This window comes from Abrus precatorius, unplaced genomic scaffold, assembly GCF_003935025.1.
Source record: "Abrus precatorius isolate BTA unplaced genomic scaffold, Abrus_2018 Scaffold5, whole genome shotgun sequence".
Taxonomy (NCBI): domain Eukaryota; kingdom Viridiplantae; phylum Streptophyta; class Magnoliopsida; order Fabales; family Fabaceae; genus Abrus; species Abrus precatorius.
The window spans coordinates 1,339,814-1,356,009 of record NW_020874395.1 but is presented as its reverse complement, the minus strand read 5'-3'; the positions used below and the strand labels follow the sequence as shown (position 1 = coordinate 1,356,009).

Below are 16,196 nucleotides of genomic sequence, written 5' to 3'. Positions count from 1 at the left end.
TCTAAATCTGCATATAACTTTAAAGTTGAATAGTCATTGTGCTGTTTCTATCCCTAATTATATATAATAAAGTGAAATAATGTATTTTAAAAATATCTTTAACAACAAATAATTAAATTAATAGGTCATTCATTAACTGATTGAATATCTTCTTAATAATACAAATATTACAATAAAAATAAAAGAGTTTAATAATAAATAGAGCGGGAAATAAGTCTTGTTTATTATATTTAAAAAAAAATAGCAATATTTATTTGTTATAGAGATTACATCAACACCCATGCTTATAGATGTTTATTAAATACTTTTATATGTTAATAAAACATATTTAATTAAATTACACAAATCAATAGAGATGATTAAAATTAATTAAAATTTTTAATTTTTAAAAATATTATAATATAATTTTTTACTCTCATTTAATATTATTAAAGTTATTTTTTTTATCACTTTTCATAAGAAGTAATTAATACTGTTTTTTTAATCTAAAGTATAAATAAAAAATATACTTTTTTTTAAAATATTAATTATTTGTATAATCTTATTTATTTTGAGATTTATAATCACACATTCTTATATTAATTTCTCTTATAAAAGAAATACATTTTATGAATCATCTTAAAAAACTAATAACATTAAATTATTACATCAATTTTTTATACATAAAATTTCATTAATTTATATTAAATTATTTATTTGTAAATAATTTAAGCAAACTAATAATTACAACTTAATATTTTACATTAATTAATAATTATTTTCAATGTACAATATTGTACATAATAAAAAAATTATATAAGATAAATTTTATTAATTATAATATTCAATATCATCAATATATTAAATAACATTAGATTTTATAATTTTTAATAAAAAATTATTATATATATATATATATATTATTTTTTGTAATAATTTTAATTAATATTATTGGTTTGGTTACGTGGAGCAGGAAGGGTGGCAATGGACGTGTCAAGCATGCAAAGGTCACGTGTCAAAGAGGTGTAACCTCCCATAAGAGAGTGTGTTGCATAGAACTAACCTGATGCCATTCACGATTGGGCAGAGGGTAACACAATTATATACATAAATCCACTCTCAAAACTGAAAGTTCGTTCTATTTAACTTTAGCACTTGTCTTGTGAGCTATATAAAAAAGCTAGCAGCAAAGCAAGTAACTTATTTTGTGATAAATGCTTTTTGGTGTGACATTCTACAAAGTGAAAGTACATTGTCCCATTATAAGCAACTAATAAAGACAATTCATCACTGCTATATATGTATATTTCAATCTCCAAAGCCATTTAAACTTAAGGCTTTTGAGGGTGGAAGAAAAGCTAGCGGTGCTGTTTGTGTTTGGTGGTGGGGGGTTGAGTAAACAGTGATTGGTGACAACTGAGAAAAGGCCAAAACATGATCAGGAGGAAGCACAACCCACTTCGGTTTGTAATATTCTTGTTGCACTCTTAGTTACTTGTGACTTGTTTGTTGAACTTCAGAGTGCAGGGGTTGGTTTGGTTTGGTTGGTTCATTGCATTTGGTGTCGCTTTCTCATGGCTGGTAGACAGACAATCCGGAGGCTCAATAAGTCATGCATTCTTCTCATAGGTAAATATTTGTGTTTGCTTTCACACTTTCAACCTTACTGCATGAGAATTTGATAAAGACGAGGGAAGTATACTAATCCCATTAGTGAATTTGGCTCTAATGTTCTATGTAAGTTTATCCTAATTAGTAATTTTCATCTTCGAGTGCATGTGGAAAGACAAAAAAGAAAATTTAAAATTAAACACAAATGGCTCTCCAGAGGGAGCTGGACTTGTTCTAAACTCAAAAGCATAGGAAAGTAGTCCTATTTTAGCATCTTAGAATATCAGAAAAGAATCGGAATCAAGAATCTAACCAAAATTCTAGGTTCTAAGTGTTCTTTTCCTTCTGATTTTTCTATTATGTTGTTTTTTTCTGGTAAAGGTTTAACTTTTGTTTGTTTGTGGTGCATTTTATCAGCCATTGCAGGCATAGAGAGGTTTGCATTCAAAGGGGTAGCATCTAATTTGGTAACTTACCTAACTGATGTTGTGATACTAAGCAACTCATCTGCAGCAAAGATGGTTAACAGTTGGGTAGGATTCACCTCCATAATGCCATTGCTGGTGGCACCCATTGCTGACGCATATTGGCACAAATATTCCACCATAATGGTCTCCTCTTTTCTGTATTTTATGGTGAGTCATCCTCCACAAATTTCCTTTAACCCCTTCACATTTAATGAATTTAGAAAATTAACCCCTTTACTTAATATATGAAATTCTGTGTATAAGAATTAAATATTAGTTACACATCGGAACTTCGCCATTTACCTCTGTCCTTCTTTTCAATAATTTAAATATGATTAATGGATTTATCCAAGTTATCTCATGTGATAAATAAGTGGACTAATACTATTATATCTATATAAAATTAAATAAATAGTTGATATGATTTTCAATACAATGTTTTAACTTCGTTAGGTCACATCCGGATGGGGTTATTTATCTTATGGGGGTGATTTAGACAAATCCATGACTAATATGTGTGGCTGTTAATTAAGCTGCCCAACTTTGTGTTTAACATATTATTAGGATATCCATTAAGTTTGTTGGAGTCCGAGTCATAACCTCTCTTCTTATTTAAGAATATGTGAGACTAATATCTTCTACAGTACGGTGGACCCATTGGAGAGTTCCGGTAGCCAAAAGAAATGGAGTAATTGATATTTTGGAAGATTCAGGATTTCCCTTCTTAATTAGTGAATATTTAGCATAGTGTCAACCACAGTGCCACACGTTTTGCTACCTTTCCAAGTCAGATTCTACATTCCACCAGAATATCTATCCAAATTTTTATTAAAAAGAAAACTGATAGAAAGAGTTTTCATTGGCAAGGTAGAACATGTGATACTTTTGTATATTCTTGAACATGTGAAATACTCAGGAAAAATCTTTTATCTTAACGTTGAATTTCCACTATTTTTATTCAAAATTTTAAGCAAGGATTGTATCATATATAGTGGCCAAGATTCTTCTCTTCCAGTTTTGTTCGACAACAGCAGACCAAAATTGACACCATACTAAAAACTAACCATCAAACACTGAAAATGTCTAGTGAAATATTTTCCAAGCACAGCTTAGGAACAAATTCCTTATCTTGGATAATCCTTTATAGACTTCACAAGCAACTTCGGCACTGAATTTGATGTTTAAGGCTACAATTCCACTCTTTCCACAAGTGGTAGATAATAATATCCATGTTACCTACCTTCCCAATTGTAACTCAAAATTTGATACAATGCAAAACCTTGTTACTTGGGTGCTCAATATTCATGTTACCTTCGCATTAGTAACTGAAAAATTGATAGACATACAAAATCTTCTGGCGTTCTTAATTAGATAGTAATCATTGTTTATGTCCTGTGTTTTATTGGTTTTCCATATTTTAGATGTTTTTTCTTATCCTTTCTTTGGAATAGCAATCAATGATACTGAGTTTCATGTTCATGTGAAGTTGTCACCACTCACCACATCTACAGGATTCAACAAACAGAAGACAATGATGCTTCTATGATTATGAAAATTCATGTCTTACTTTAACTTTTGAGGAAAGGCATTCCACTTCTCCTTTCTGAGTTATTAAATTAAGCACTAAAGCACCGCGTGCTAAAAAGAATATAATTATTTAAAAAATGGTTCAGTGAAATGACCAAAAGTTATTTACCAAATATAAAGTCATAGCACCATGATTCTGGTGTTCACATATCTGATAAATTCATATCTACAAGGTAATTTATTCACCAAAAAGCATATGTAAAACAAAATCACAGTGAATCTGTGAACAGATTTTAAAATTTTTGGTATGAGGTCTTGTTATGTACATGCACAATGCAGTAGGTAACACTTTGTGGGAAATTTTGCAAGTCAATTTGAATTTTCAACATTTTATTCACTAGTTAACAGTATTTTTCGTCTGTGTTCTTTTCTAAGGGACTTACAGCATTGACAACAACAGCACTAGCAAGGTCATGGCATCATAGAAACAGAACAATGTCTTCTTCATTTCTCTCTTTGTCTCTCTATTTAATTTCGTTAGGCCAAGGTGGATATAACCCATCTCTGCAAGCCTTTGGAGCAGATCAACTTGGTGAGGAAGAAGAATTGCCTTGTAGCAAAGATGATAAAAGTTCTAACAAAAAAACTCTATTCTTCCAGTGGTGGTATTTTGGTGTTTGCAGTGGAAGCCTATTAGGTGTTACAGTCATGTCCTACATCCAAGATACCTTTGGCTGGGTAATAGGTTTTGCTATCCCAGCTATTTCAATGGTTTTGTCTATTTTAATTTTCTCGTGTGGAAGCCCCATATATTCATATAAACAACACGATGTCTATCAAGAAAAGAAGCCCCTCATGAACATATTTCAAGCTATAAAAGCATCTGCTTTGAGATGCTTCCATTGTGAGATTTCCCTACCAAATGACAAGCCTGAAGTGGTTGAGCTAGAGTAAGTTCCACTTTCATGTACAGAGAGCTTCCTTTACTGCGAGAAATGCTAGCAATACACTCTTTTGATTCATTCTTGAACACACTCTTTATGATTAGTCTATTTTTAAAAAGTCAAACCGCTTGCCTCGTCAATGGATTCCCTTTACTATTATTTCTAATGAAAAGTACTTGCTCTTACACCTGAGTATTTGTTTTCCTTGTGACAGGCTTCAAGAGACACCCCTTTGTTCTGAAAACTTGGAAAACCTCAAGGATTTGAATAAGGATCCTAAAAGTGGCATCTATCTGCTAGCAAATGTTAAGGTTGTGCTAAGGATTTTGCCAATATGGACAATGCTTCTCATGTTTGCAGTGATCTTCCAACAACCTGCCACATTTTTCACAAAACAAGGCATGACAATGAAAAGAAACATCGGTGCAGATTTCAAGATTCCGCCAGCCACACTCCAAAGTGCTATAACATTGTCCATAATACTATTGATGCCATTGTATGACAAAATATTTATACCAATTGCACAGGTAATCACTCGTCAGGACAAGGGTATAAATGTAATGCAAAGGATGGGAATTGGAATGGTTCTCTCAATCATAGCCATGGTTATTGCAGCTCTAGTTGAAATGAGAAGGCTTGAAATTGGTAGGCAAATGAGAAGTGCAGGATCACATTCAGAAACAGTGCCTATAAGCATTTTCTGGTTGTTACCTCAGTACATTCTTCTTGGCATTTCAGACATTTTCACGGTTGTTGGTATGCAAGAGTTCTTTTATGGTGAAGTTCCCAAGACAATGAGAACAATGGGAATTGCATTGTATACCAGTGTTTTTGGGGTTGGAAGCTTTGTGAGTGCATTGTTAATTACACTGGTTGAAGTATACACAAGTTCAAAGGGAATACCAAGTTGGTTCTGTGATGATATGGTTGAAGCACGCTTGGACAATTACTATTGGCTTCTAGCTTGGTTAAGTATAGTGAGCTTCCTATTATATGCTCTATTGTGTAAATATTATCATAAGAGGAGTGATTCAGATAGTTAGTGAAAATTGAGTCTTTTAATTCCTTGCTTTTCAAGTGCTATTTCCCCTTTCCTTTTGGTGTGAAGTTTGTTGAACTACTTGACCTAATGTTGAATAACAGTAGTATGATGTGTGTGTGTGTTTGCAAGTAAAAGAGAAAGTAAAAATTAAAAATAACTGACAGTATATTTTTGACAAAATATCGTATTTCACATATTCCTATTTTTCATATGCATCTTTAACTTTTTATTTTCACTCTATCAAGCACATAGAGAACTAGATCAGCAAAGATGAGCTTCCCTTCCATAATAATCACCATAGGAAAGCTATGAGCTTAGCCTCACTCATCAGTATATACACATACAGGATAAATTAGTGTTTTCTCTTCTACCATAAAAATTAGTGTACTCGACTTTTAACTTTAACATAAGTTTTGATTTTTTTCTTTTAATTTTATTTTAATTCAAAAATTTTAAAAACACTTTAAATAAGTTTTTTTAAATGTTAACTCTGTTAAAAAATTATTTTTTATCATTTTTTTTATAACGTCTTCCTTTTTTGTTACTTTCTTTAGTTGCCACCGTCAAAACTTCCTTACTTTAGCCATGGAGATGTCGCATATTCAAAAACATGTACCCACCTGACTCTATTTAGGTTCTATCAACACCACTGTTATTTTTTCTAGCATCATCACTATTGTCTTTGTTTTTTTCTTTCAAAAATCTCACACAAGGAAGGGATGAAGAGGAAGACGAGAAAAAGAAGAAGAAGAAAAAAAAATGGAAGAGAAAGGAGAAATAGCATATCTAAAGAAAAAAAAGACATACGGCAAAAAACAACCATTTTTAATGAAACTAACATTTTAAACGAAAGAAATATTTATATTAAGAGTTTTGTTATATTTTTCTAATAATTTTTTTAATAATTTTTTTACTAGTAAATAAATATTAAAGAAATTTTTTTATTTATTATTAAAAATATAAATATTTTTAATTTAATAATTAGGAGGATTTATTAGAATAAAATGACGGAAGATTTAGAACTATTCCCATATTAAACATCAGAAATAATCTCCCAAAAGTAGTTATTATACATTGCCGTTTCGGTTATTAAATATTAAGAGACTTTAGTCCTTAATGAGCTATTATGAAACGTTCCTTGGCCACTCACATCCGTTTCCTGCCATTAGAGCCCATAAACACATAATGTCATAAGCATGAAACCCAGACAAATTATGGACTAAAGACAGTTTCATCTCTTTAATCGTGTTTAACTTTTTCTAATTTTCAAAAATTTCACCATGCAAAAATTTAATAATATATTTGTTCAAAGAATTCATCACATATTTTATAAGTCATGAGTTACTTGGTTGTTTATGTTTTAGGTTTGGTAGGTTTATTCACGGAAGTGAAGGGGGAAAACGTTCTGCATAAATCAAAATGTAACTACTCAGCAATTTACAACTTTGGTGACTCAAATTCAGACACAGGAACTTTTTCCGCAGCATTTACAATGGTTTATCCTCCCAATGGAGGAAGCTTTCCTGGAAATTTCCCTACAAGGAATTGTGATGGCCGTCTTATCATAGATTACATTAGTAAGAGCAAAACAAATTCCACACACCATCATCACATATTTATAATGGACAAAATTTAGATATAGTTTTTTAGATATTTTTAATGTTGTTTTTCAATCAAGGTTAAAATTTTATCTAGTTAACTTGTGACAATCTTAAATGTTAAATTTTTTTGTACAGATTACTTAGTAAAACTCTATTGTTTCCCGAAAAATAATACCAAAAGTACATTAGGAATTGCATAAGTTTTTCCTTTCACAACTTTTGGTTGATCTACCACATAATATAGCAAACTTGCATGACGAAGGTTTGTTTCGTTCTCCATTTAAGTGTCGCTTTGATGATTATTTCAATGGGTACCTATTTAGCTGAAGAATTGAAGCTGCCATATTTGAGTGCCTATTTGGATTCACTGGGATCAAGTTACAATTGTGGGGCAAACTTCGCTGCGGGTGGTTCATCCATACGACAGAGCAACTTTACTCCAATCTTCTTTGGGCTTCAAATATCTCAATTCATGCAGTTCAAGTCTAGGACAATGTTTCTCTACAATCAAAGCTTTTACAGCAGTTAGTTATACTCTGTTCATGTTCTAAGTTCATTTGTTATCTAATTTCTCAAGCATTTGATGAATTATTTATTGTGATTTGGAATATGTAGTCATATATTTCTTGAAGTTAACTAGAGCCTCATGATTGTAATATTTAAGATAAAACCCCTTGCCCTCTACTGTCTCATATATATATATATATATATGCCTTTTTTTATCTATATAATTGCATAAAAAAATTGTATTAACAGAAAAGATACACATTGTTACATATAAATTAAAAGAGGTTTGTGTAAGTTCAGAAGCAAAAGATATCAAGTAAAATTTTTTAAAACTTGAGAAAATGAGTGTAATTTTCACTTTTTAGAAATGCCTGTAAGTTTTGGAAAACAAGAATATAATGTATATTATACATATGGTACTCCTGTAGCAGATGCACCTTTGAAAAGCAGGCTACTGAAGTCCATGGAATTATCGAAGGCCCTATTCATCATAGATATTGGTCAGAACGATCTAAGCTTTGGTTTCATGACCTCAGATCAACAATCACTCAGAGCTTCCATTCCTGACATATTGAGCCAATTCTCTCAAGGAGTGCAAGTAAACAGCCAATTCTTTCTTAATTTCCTCACATTTTTTTAAATTTGATTCTTTGGGAGTGTGATTGAGAACAAAGAAAATTCAAAGTTTCAAGCAATGAAAATGGGGAAGTAGAACGAAGATTCTATATCTAACATTAGTCATATTTAATAAAAATAGAACATAGGGCAGTGCCTTATGTTTTTTTTTTTTTTCTTATAATTTTATCCAAGTAACTCACGTCATAAAAGTCAGCATTTAAAGTTGAAGTGAGTTATCAAAGTGAAATTTTAATTAAAAAATACCACAAAAAGTACTTAAGAAACTAAACCTAAGCTGTATTCATTTAAAAATTCCTTCCATTTTTTTTGCTTCTACCTTGATACACATTTTGATCTAACACTTAATTTGTCTTGGGGTTTGGTTCAGCAACTATACACTGAAGGGGCTAGAATCTTTTGGATACATAATACTGGCCCAATTGGGTGTTTGCCACGACCAAACCAACAGAACAAGCAGAATCCTGAAGACTTGGATGTAGAAAAACCGAAAATGAAATTGCTCAGGCATTTAACATGCAGCTTAAGGACATAGTGTTTGAACTAAGGAAAAAGTTACCTACTGCAAAGTTTACCTATGTTGATGTCTACTCAGCTAAGTACGAACTAACAAAAAATGCAAGGAATCAAGGTGATTTTAGTTTTAAATTACATAAATGATTCATGTTAAAGATAAACTTGTTGCTTACAATTTTTATTTGACTTAAATATGTTATTTATTGGTTGTTAATTTAAATTATATTCATTTTTAACCATACATTTAAAAAGGGACTAAAGACATAAACAACATAGATAAAAATGTTTACTAATGTTGTAATAATGAATCTATAAAGTTTTGTAGTAAATAGTGTAAACTAAAAGCAAAGAGCAAACATGATTAGCTTATTAATTAATTTGAATTATGTGGTTGTATGTGGCAGGTTTTGTTAATCCAAAGAAATTCTGCTGTGGCACAACCAGTGTTATCCATGTTGATTGTGGAAAAAAGAAAACTAAAAATGGAAAAGAAGAGTACTATAAATGTAAACACCCATCAAAGTACATTAGCTGGGACGGGGTTCACTACTCTGAAGCAGCAAATCGATGGCTTGCCACGCGCATTTTGAATGGCTCTTTCTCTGATCCACAGGTTGCTATAGGAATGGCTTGTGATTAAGGGTTTTTTTTAAGGCAAACAGCTTGTGATTAAGGTTAATTAAACGTAACCAAACCCTTGTAGCTAAGCCAAAAAGAGATAATGGAGTGCGTTAATAAAAAAGCATTCAATGTTCTTTCTTTTGTTCTATGTTAAGATTGATGAAGGATGATCGTGTTTGATAAATATGGGTGCGCAACAACTAAACCATGTGCGCATGAAGATATAACGGGACATGTTTGAATAAGGATGTCAACAACTCAAACAAGTGCACATGAAGAAATGATTCAACGTGTTAAAGAGGCCATCTCACCAATTATATTAACCTTCTCGAAAAAGTGGGAAAATGATATCTATTCATCAAATATTCAATTTCATCTTTAAAATTGGTGTTTTTTTTTAATTCTTAAAAATTTCAATTTATACAATTTAGTCTATGAATATGTTTATTTTTATTCATATTTTTATTCTTTTGTGACAAATATATTAGTAAAATGGGAATAAAATACAAACAAGATTAATATATTTTTTACTCAAATTTAATATTTTGATAATTTTAGGGGCCAATTAATTCCTTAAATGACCAAAACTTGAATAAGTTAACATATTCTAGAACTAAATTCAACAAATCAAAATTTTAGTGCCGATTTGGTGTATGAAATTAAATATAAAATTGGATGGTGAAATTAGAATTGAGCTTCAGAATTTTGATTATTATATTTAAATGATTATTTGGAATTGTGATTATAATTCATGAGAAGTAAATTTGGCTCACCTCAATTCGTGACCCGCATCTTAGGAATTTGAATTCTTAATATCATACTTCATAAATACACTCTCATGTATCGTGTTTCTTGGTATTCGTATTTCTCATCTTTGTAATTCTTGTTCTTCTCCAAATATTTTCTTTCTCTCTCTCTCATTGTTTTTTTTTTCCTATACATCTTTCTTTTTCTTCTTACGTTCTCCTAATTATCTTCTCCTTTTAACTTTACTTTTACATTAATTATTAATATCATTTTTTATGTTCTCTTTAAAATAAATAAAATGTATTAAGTTTTATATTTTATATCTTAACATTATTTTAAATTGAATACAAAAATAAATTATCTCTGTATATAAATTGTGGGTACACATTCTTAAACAAGAATATTTTTAATAATTTAAAATAAACTTTTAAGAGTTACTTTTTATATGTTTTCCTAATTTTCTTCTCCTTTTTTTACATTTGTTACATATTTAATATATTTACATTAATGTGTCGTATCGCTATTATGCATTTACTGTAAAATATAATGTATTGTTATTCTTCAATTTTTACACTTGCTGCATACTTTTTTTTTATGTTAATTATATAATAAATTATTTCATACTTTTTTTGAATTGTTAGACGCTACAGAAAATATTAGAAAATGAATTCAAAAACTATTGAAAGAAAACTAGTGCTAGGGATGCAATAGTGTGATAAAGACGTAGTAAAAAGTATATTTTTGTGGTGATTATATCATGTAACTTATGAAAATTATTATAATTAATTACGTCTTATTAAATAAGCTTTTTTCGAGCTTTGTAACATTTTGTACATAATATTATCATGTAAGTGTAGAAAAATTTATTGCAATATTTCTACTTTGCTTATGGTCTCAAAATAAGAGTTTTTAGAAGTACTTATATTCAAATTATATTTTTAATTTTAAAAATAAATTATATTTATAAGCATTCATATGCTTTCATCTAATTTATAAGAAAGATAGTTCATAACATAATATTAAATTTTAATGATAAATTAAACATAAAAAATAAATTTATTATGTCATGATGATTTTTTAAAAAAAATATTAAGTTATCATCTTTAACAATTTATTTAATAAATATTTTATATTTTTAATTAACACATTATTTTTGAAAAAATATTCAAATAAAATTTTAATACAAAATTGAATTATTTTTTAAAAATTTAAACCTTACATTACAATATAAAATTTAATTTTAACTTAGAATTCTAATTTTGTATTCTAATTTTTTAAGTACATCAAATGTAAAATTGTAATTTTAAACTAATTTTAATTAAGATGAAATTAACATTAGAATTACAATTTCAAATATCAATTCTAATTTTATATACCAAACGAGCCGTTAGGGATAAAAATAAACAAAGTGTCATATTGAAGGATGAATGTGTATATTTACTCATAACTATATGTTAGAAAAAAAATAGTGAGATTCTCTTTAAAATAAATAAAATGTATTAATTTTTATATTTTATATCTTAATCTTATTTTAAATTGAATATAAAAACAAACCATCTTAGTTATAAATTGTGGGTACACATTCTTAAACAAGAATATTTTTAATAATTTAAAATAAACTTTTAAGAGTTACTTTTCTATTTTATCATGTTAAGTGATTTTTTTTGCATTATTTTTTATTTAATATAATTTAAATTTTAAAATTTATTTTTTTATGTATTTTTCAAAAAATAAAATATTATTATAAATAATTACAATATTTATTTTTTAAAAATTTATGAATTTTATTCAACATAAAAATAATCACAAATATATTTTTATTAATTTATTTTAAAATATTTTAACTTAAAAATATTCATTCACTGCAAGTAGAGTTAGAAAAATAGGTGCGTCTACTCAGGCTCATTTGAACCTATCTAACATTAAATTAAAACTTTTTTTTAAGCTTGTTTCATTTAAGCTTGATACAGCCATAAGCCATAAAACTATTGGTAGTCTAACAAATAGTCTTGTACATTTCTCATGAGTTTCACTAAATTATCCAACTTCAAAATAAGATAGATCATGAATTGATTCCCCGATCTTCATGAGATTTTTTAAAGAAAAAATAGAATCTAATTTGTTAAAGTAAATTGTGGCATTTTTATCATCATAATATAATTTTAAAAACTATTTAATTAAATAAAATTATTTATAAACTAATTATTAAAATAAGTAAATTTAACAATGTTTGAAAAGTGTTGAGTGAAAAAACAAATACTACATATCATAAAGTGATACATGTTACACTTTAGCATGTGACTTGTATTGTAAGGACACAACACACAATAGATGTGTTACATTCCACTATGTGTGGTCTTTTCTTACATAAGCCATAAGGCATATATCATGTTTTGATGTGTTTTTTTCTTCTTCTGTTTGCTCTACACATTATTGCAAATGATACATTTAAAAATTAAATTTTAGATTTTCTTCCAATAGAATAAAATTTGAAATTGAAACTTGAATTTTAGTTTCCTCCTACGTTAATTCAAGTTTAAATTTGAATTTATTCCTTTAACTTAAATTTAAATATGAAATTTTAATTTTGGTAAAATTTAAATTCAAATTTAAACTAGAAATAATGTAGAGGAAAATTAAAGTTGGAAGGAGGAAAACTAAAATTTAGAGTTATTTCAATTTAACATGTAATCTTAAGTATGAGTTTCACTAAATTAAATTATATTAAACAAGAAGAAAGATCTTGCTCGGTTGGGGAAAAAAAAGTATTTTTAATCACTATTATTGAAGTTTACTGTTCTGATAAAAAAAAAGATGACATATATTAATGGTTAGATATTGGGTTTGCTGTCATAGTCAATCACCTTTATCGAAGCTTTCCCTCACACTCACCAGTGAATCTTCAAAAACGAGATCTTTATTCACACTCCAATAAACCAGTTATTGGCGCTTCTTTTCTTCCACTTCGCATCTCTCTAAGCACGAAGTGACATAAAAGTATGAATTGGTCACTTTACTATCCACGTTAATCACTGCCACTCCTCAAGAAAAATTATAAGACGACATCTACCATTATTCTTTCCACACAATGTTTTTTAAATCGGTCAAAAGTTAAAAAATGTCACATCTTTATTTTATCAAACTAAAAACATTGCAATCCCACGTTTGACAGCAAGAGCCAGCTTTGCCGACACTAAAATCACTTAAATTAAATCACATGAAAAGAAAGTTTAATCCAAATCGTGTAACAATTGCGCGTAATGGATCTCCATATGAAGTCCAACTTCGTTATACATTTTCAGATTATTTGAAGTATTTCAATTTTCAATGCCTTTTCGAAATGCAACTCAACACGTTTAGTCAATCACTACGTCTAAAAATGGTTAAAGAATATCCTGTTAGGATTTCTCTCCACGAGACACGAAACAAAAAGGAAGGGTTAATCATGAACAAGTGAAAGCATTGCGGGTATTTATAATAGTTACACAAATATATATATATACCTTCTGCAAAATGCAGATAGTTGCTGATACAAAACCAAGCTGTAAGAGCCCTCAACACGATTCATGGATCTCTAAAAACAACACATGAACGTCTGGTTGAACATACGAAGATGATGATGAAGCACGACACAAACTACACATAATTTTACCATACTAAGGATGTGGTTGATATCTACATATGGTTAAGTTGATTAAGAGAAGAAGAGAACCATGTTCCTAACATGAACCCCTCTTTACCCTTTATTCATGATTGAAGCAAAAACCACGCCAACACAATAGGTGGGTCTTTTTGTGAAGAGAAATTCTTCAGGAGCGGCAAATATAAGGAGCACACCTTGCCCACCTCAGCAATTTCCAGCATTGCCGCTTCTTGCTTTTCCCAGAAGAATGACCAAAATCTGATTCATTTCTATTCAGCATCTCCCACATCACTCGAATATCCTCATATTCACAAGCCCTCACATCGTGCCGTAACTTCAGTAGCCCTGCAAATTTCCCAATAGTTTGTTTTACAATTTGAGATATAAGTTATAACAAATGCAAATTCATACATGTTCAAACATAAATCCAAATATTGTAGTTTTAACATACAGGGAATCAATAACACAACAACATTCACTTGTAAATTTCACTCCAACCCAAATTCCCCAAACATAAAAACTGCTCAATCAAATCTTCAGATTATGAAAACCTCACCAAAATTATCACTTAACAGATACATTCTCTGGCTCTTGCAAGTTGCATCAACATCTATAACCATTACAAAACTCAACACTCCTTAAATAAAATTCATCAAACAATGAACCATAACAAGTAATTAAAACCACTTCAGTGACCATAAACTGATTGGAAGTTTAAAAAAGAATTTTAAATAGAGGAGTTTACCAGTTTTGCGAATTCCGAGGCGGGTAGCGATGCCGATCCAAACTCTTCGAAGTGGGTACATCATGTTGTGCCACCACTCCACTCGCCGAGAAATTTTCATCTCCTCCATCTTCCGCCGCGGAAGGTGAAACACACTAACCACGACTTCAGAATGCTAATTCAACCACTACAAAAGAGAATGTATATATATTTTAAAGAAGAGTGTGATTATTATTTAATGAAAATGATGAAAGTGAATTCAGAATGGGAATGAAAACATTATATTAATACAAAAAGAGAGAAAAAACAAACAAGTGAAGGAGTGGTTCCTCGGCGAAAGGGAGGGACAACTCAACGAGGGACGGTTACGTTGTGAGGAACGAAACGAGGTATGTTGTCTTCATAAACGGATGCTTCAACGACTTTCAACCGACAATGCCATCGTGGAAATGCCACGTGTCGATGTGAGATCCGATGGTGAGCTGTGAGGTCACGTAGATATTAGGACGTTCCCAAGTATGTGGAGCGCAGCTATTGGTGGTTGCTTCCTATGCTTCGTACACCCATGTGACTATATTATTCCCTGTGGCCCCCACCTCCCAGATTTTTATTCAGCCATTCTGGCCCCACACCGTAAATCATAACTCAACGTTTAAAGTTCCACGATTTGTTAACGTTTATAATTATATCTTTTTCAATTTTTTTAAATTATTAAACTTTATTATTTTAGCTTTTTTTTTTCCTCAAATTTTAGCTTACATAGAATTTTAAAATATTTAAAATTAATTTTACTATTAGAGTTTGAGTCATTTTGTATAAAATTTTTTTTAATGATAAACTTATCCATCATATTAAAGTGAGTGACTCATATCAGATTCGAATTAAATTAGATAAAAAAATAAATTTTACTTATAATTTATAATTGTAACTAACTCAAAAATATAAAATTAAATATAAATAAATGAAATTAAATTAATTAAGATCACACAAATTAAAATATGAAAGTTAAAAATAAAATCAAACCTACTTTTTTTTAGGTTAATTTAATAATATATTTGATTTGTGTTTCACATTTTTATAAATATTTTTAATTTATTTAGTGCTTCAAAAAAGAAGTAAAGGAATATAATGAAATTTGATTTTTTTTTTTTTTAAATAAGTCAATAACTCGTTATTACAAACAAGTGACATAACTATATATCACTTGTTACAAGAGTGGGAAAAAAAAAACATGTTTTCAATATTTACTCGTAAGAATTAATAATGTTCGGTGGTTTTTTTTTCTCGAAATTTCTATCAAATATAAAAATGTCATAAGCTTAAGTTTATTTTCTGAGATACGTAAACAAATTTTAAAATAATTATACCATTTTTTCTATGAATAAATATATTTTCAAATATAAATTAATTTTTAACTAATTTCATCAATATCAATTTTCAAAATTAATTTTACCTAACTTTAAAATAAACAAACTTTTATAAATCCAATAGTAGCTAGCTCTGGATAAAAATTATTATTCACAAAAATTAGACTTTTAAATTTATTTGAGACAATGCAGTAGGTATTCAAAAAATTAATAAATTAGGCCAATTCTTAATAAAATTAAATAATTATTTAAAGCCAGTATAGT

The 16,196-nt window shown here is 29.2% G+C and overlaps 2 protein-coding genes and 1 pseudogene across 2 annotated transcripts; 2 read left to right on the top strand and 1 right to left on the bottom strand.

Moving 5' to 3' along the window:
- The first annotated feature begins 1,306 nt into the window (after positions 1 to 1,306).
- Positions 1,307 to 5,718, top strand: LOC113867751 (protein NRT1/ PTR FAMILY 5.8). The gene is made up of 4 exons (XM_027503203.1): positions 1,307 to 1,608; positions 2,008 to 2,225; positions 4,020 to 4,534; positions 4,743 to 5,718. Exons 1-4 carry the CDS (start codon positions 1,554 to 1,556, stop codon positions 5,569 to 5,571), a joined length of 1,617 nt encoding a protein of 538 aa, XP_027359004.1. The 5' UTR covers positions 1,307 to 1,553; the 3' UTR covers positions 5,572 to 5,718.
- A 1,188-nt stretch (positions 5,719 to 6,906) lies between these two features.
- On the top strand, positions 6,907 to 9,470 carry LOC113867612 (annotated as a pseudogene).
- Positions 9,471 to 13,673: 4,203 nt separating this feature from the next.
- Positions 13,674 to 14,989, bottom strand: LOC113867862. The gene is made up of 3 exons (XM_027503361.1): positions 14,878 to 14,989; positions 14,587 to 14,752; positions 13,674 to 14,186 (listed from the first exon to the last, which is right to left on the bottom strand). The coding sequence occupies exons 2-3, from the start codon at positions 14,693 to 14,695 to the stop codon at positions 14,008 to 14,010; spliced, it is 288 nt and encodes a 95-aa protein (XP_027359162.1). The 5' UTR covers positions 14,696 to 14,752; positions 14,878 to 14,989; the 3' UTR covers positions 13,674 to 14,007.
- Positions 14,990 to 16,196: the final 1,207 nt, after the last annotated feature.

Bases quoted from the DNA above. Each gene is read 5' to 3' on its own strand.
- LOC113867751 (XM_027503203.1), top strand. From the start codon at position 1,554: ATGGCTGGTAGACAGACAATCCGGAGGCTCAATAAGTCATGCATTCTT. The intron at 1,609-2,007 runs GTAAATATTTGT...GCATTTTATCAG, and splicing joins GTCATGCATTCTTCTCATAG to CCATTGCAGGCATAGAGAGG. The intron at 4,535-4,742 runs GTAAGTTCCACT...TCCTTGTGACAG, and splicing joins CCTGAAGTGGTTGAGCTAGA to GCTTCAAGAGACACCCCTTT.
- LOC113867862 (XM_027503361.1), bottom strand. From the start codon at position 14,695: ATGGAGGAGATGAAAATTTCTCGGCGAGTGGAGTGGTGGCACAACATG. The intron at 14,187-14,586 runs GTAAACTCCTCT...GGAAATTTGCAG, and splicing joins CCTCGGAATTCGCAAAACTG to GGCTACTGAAGTTACGGCAC.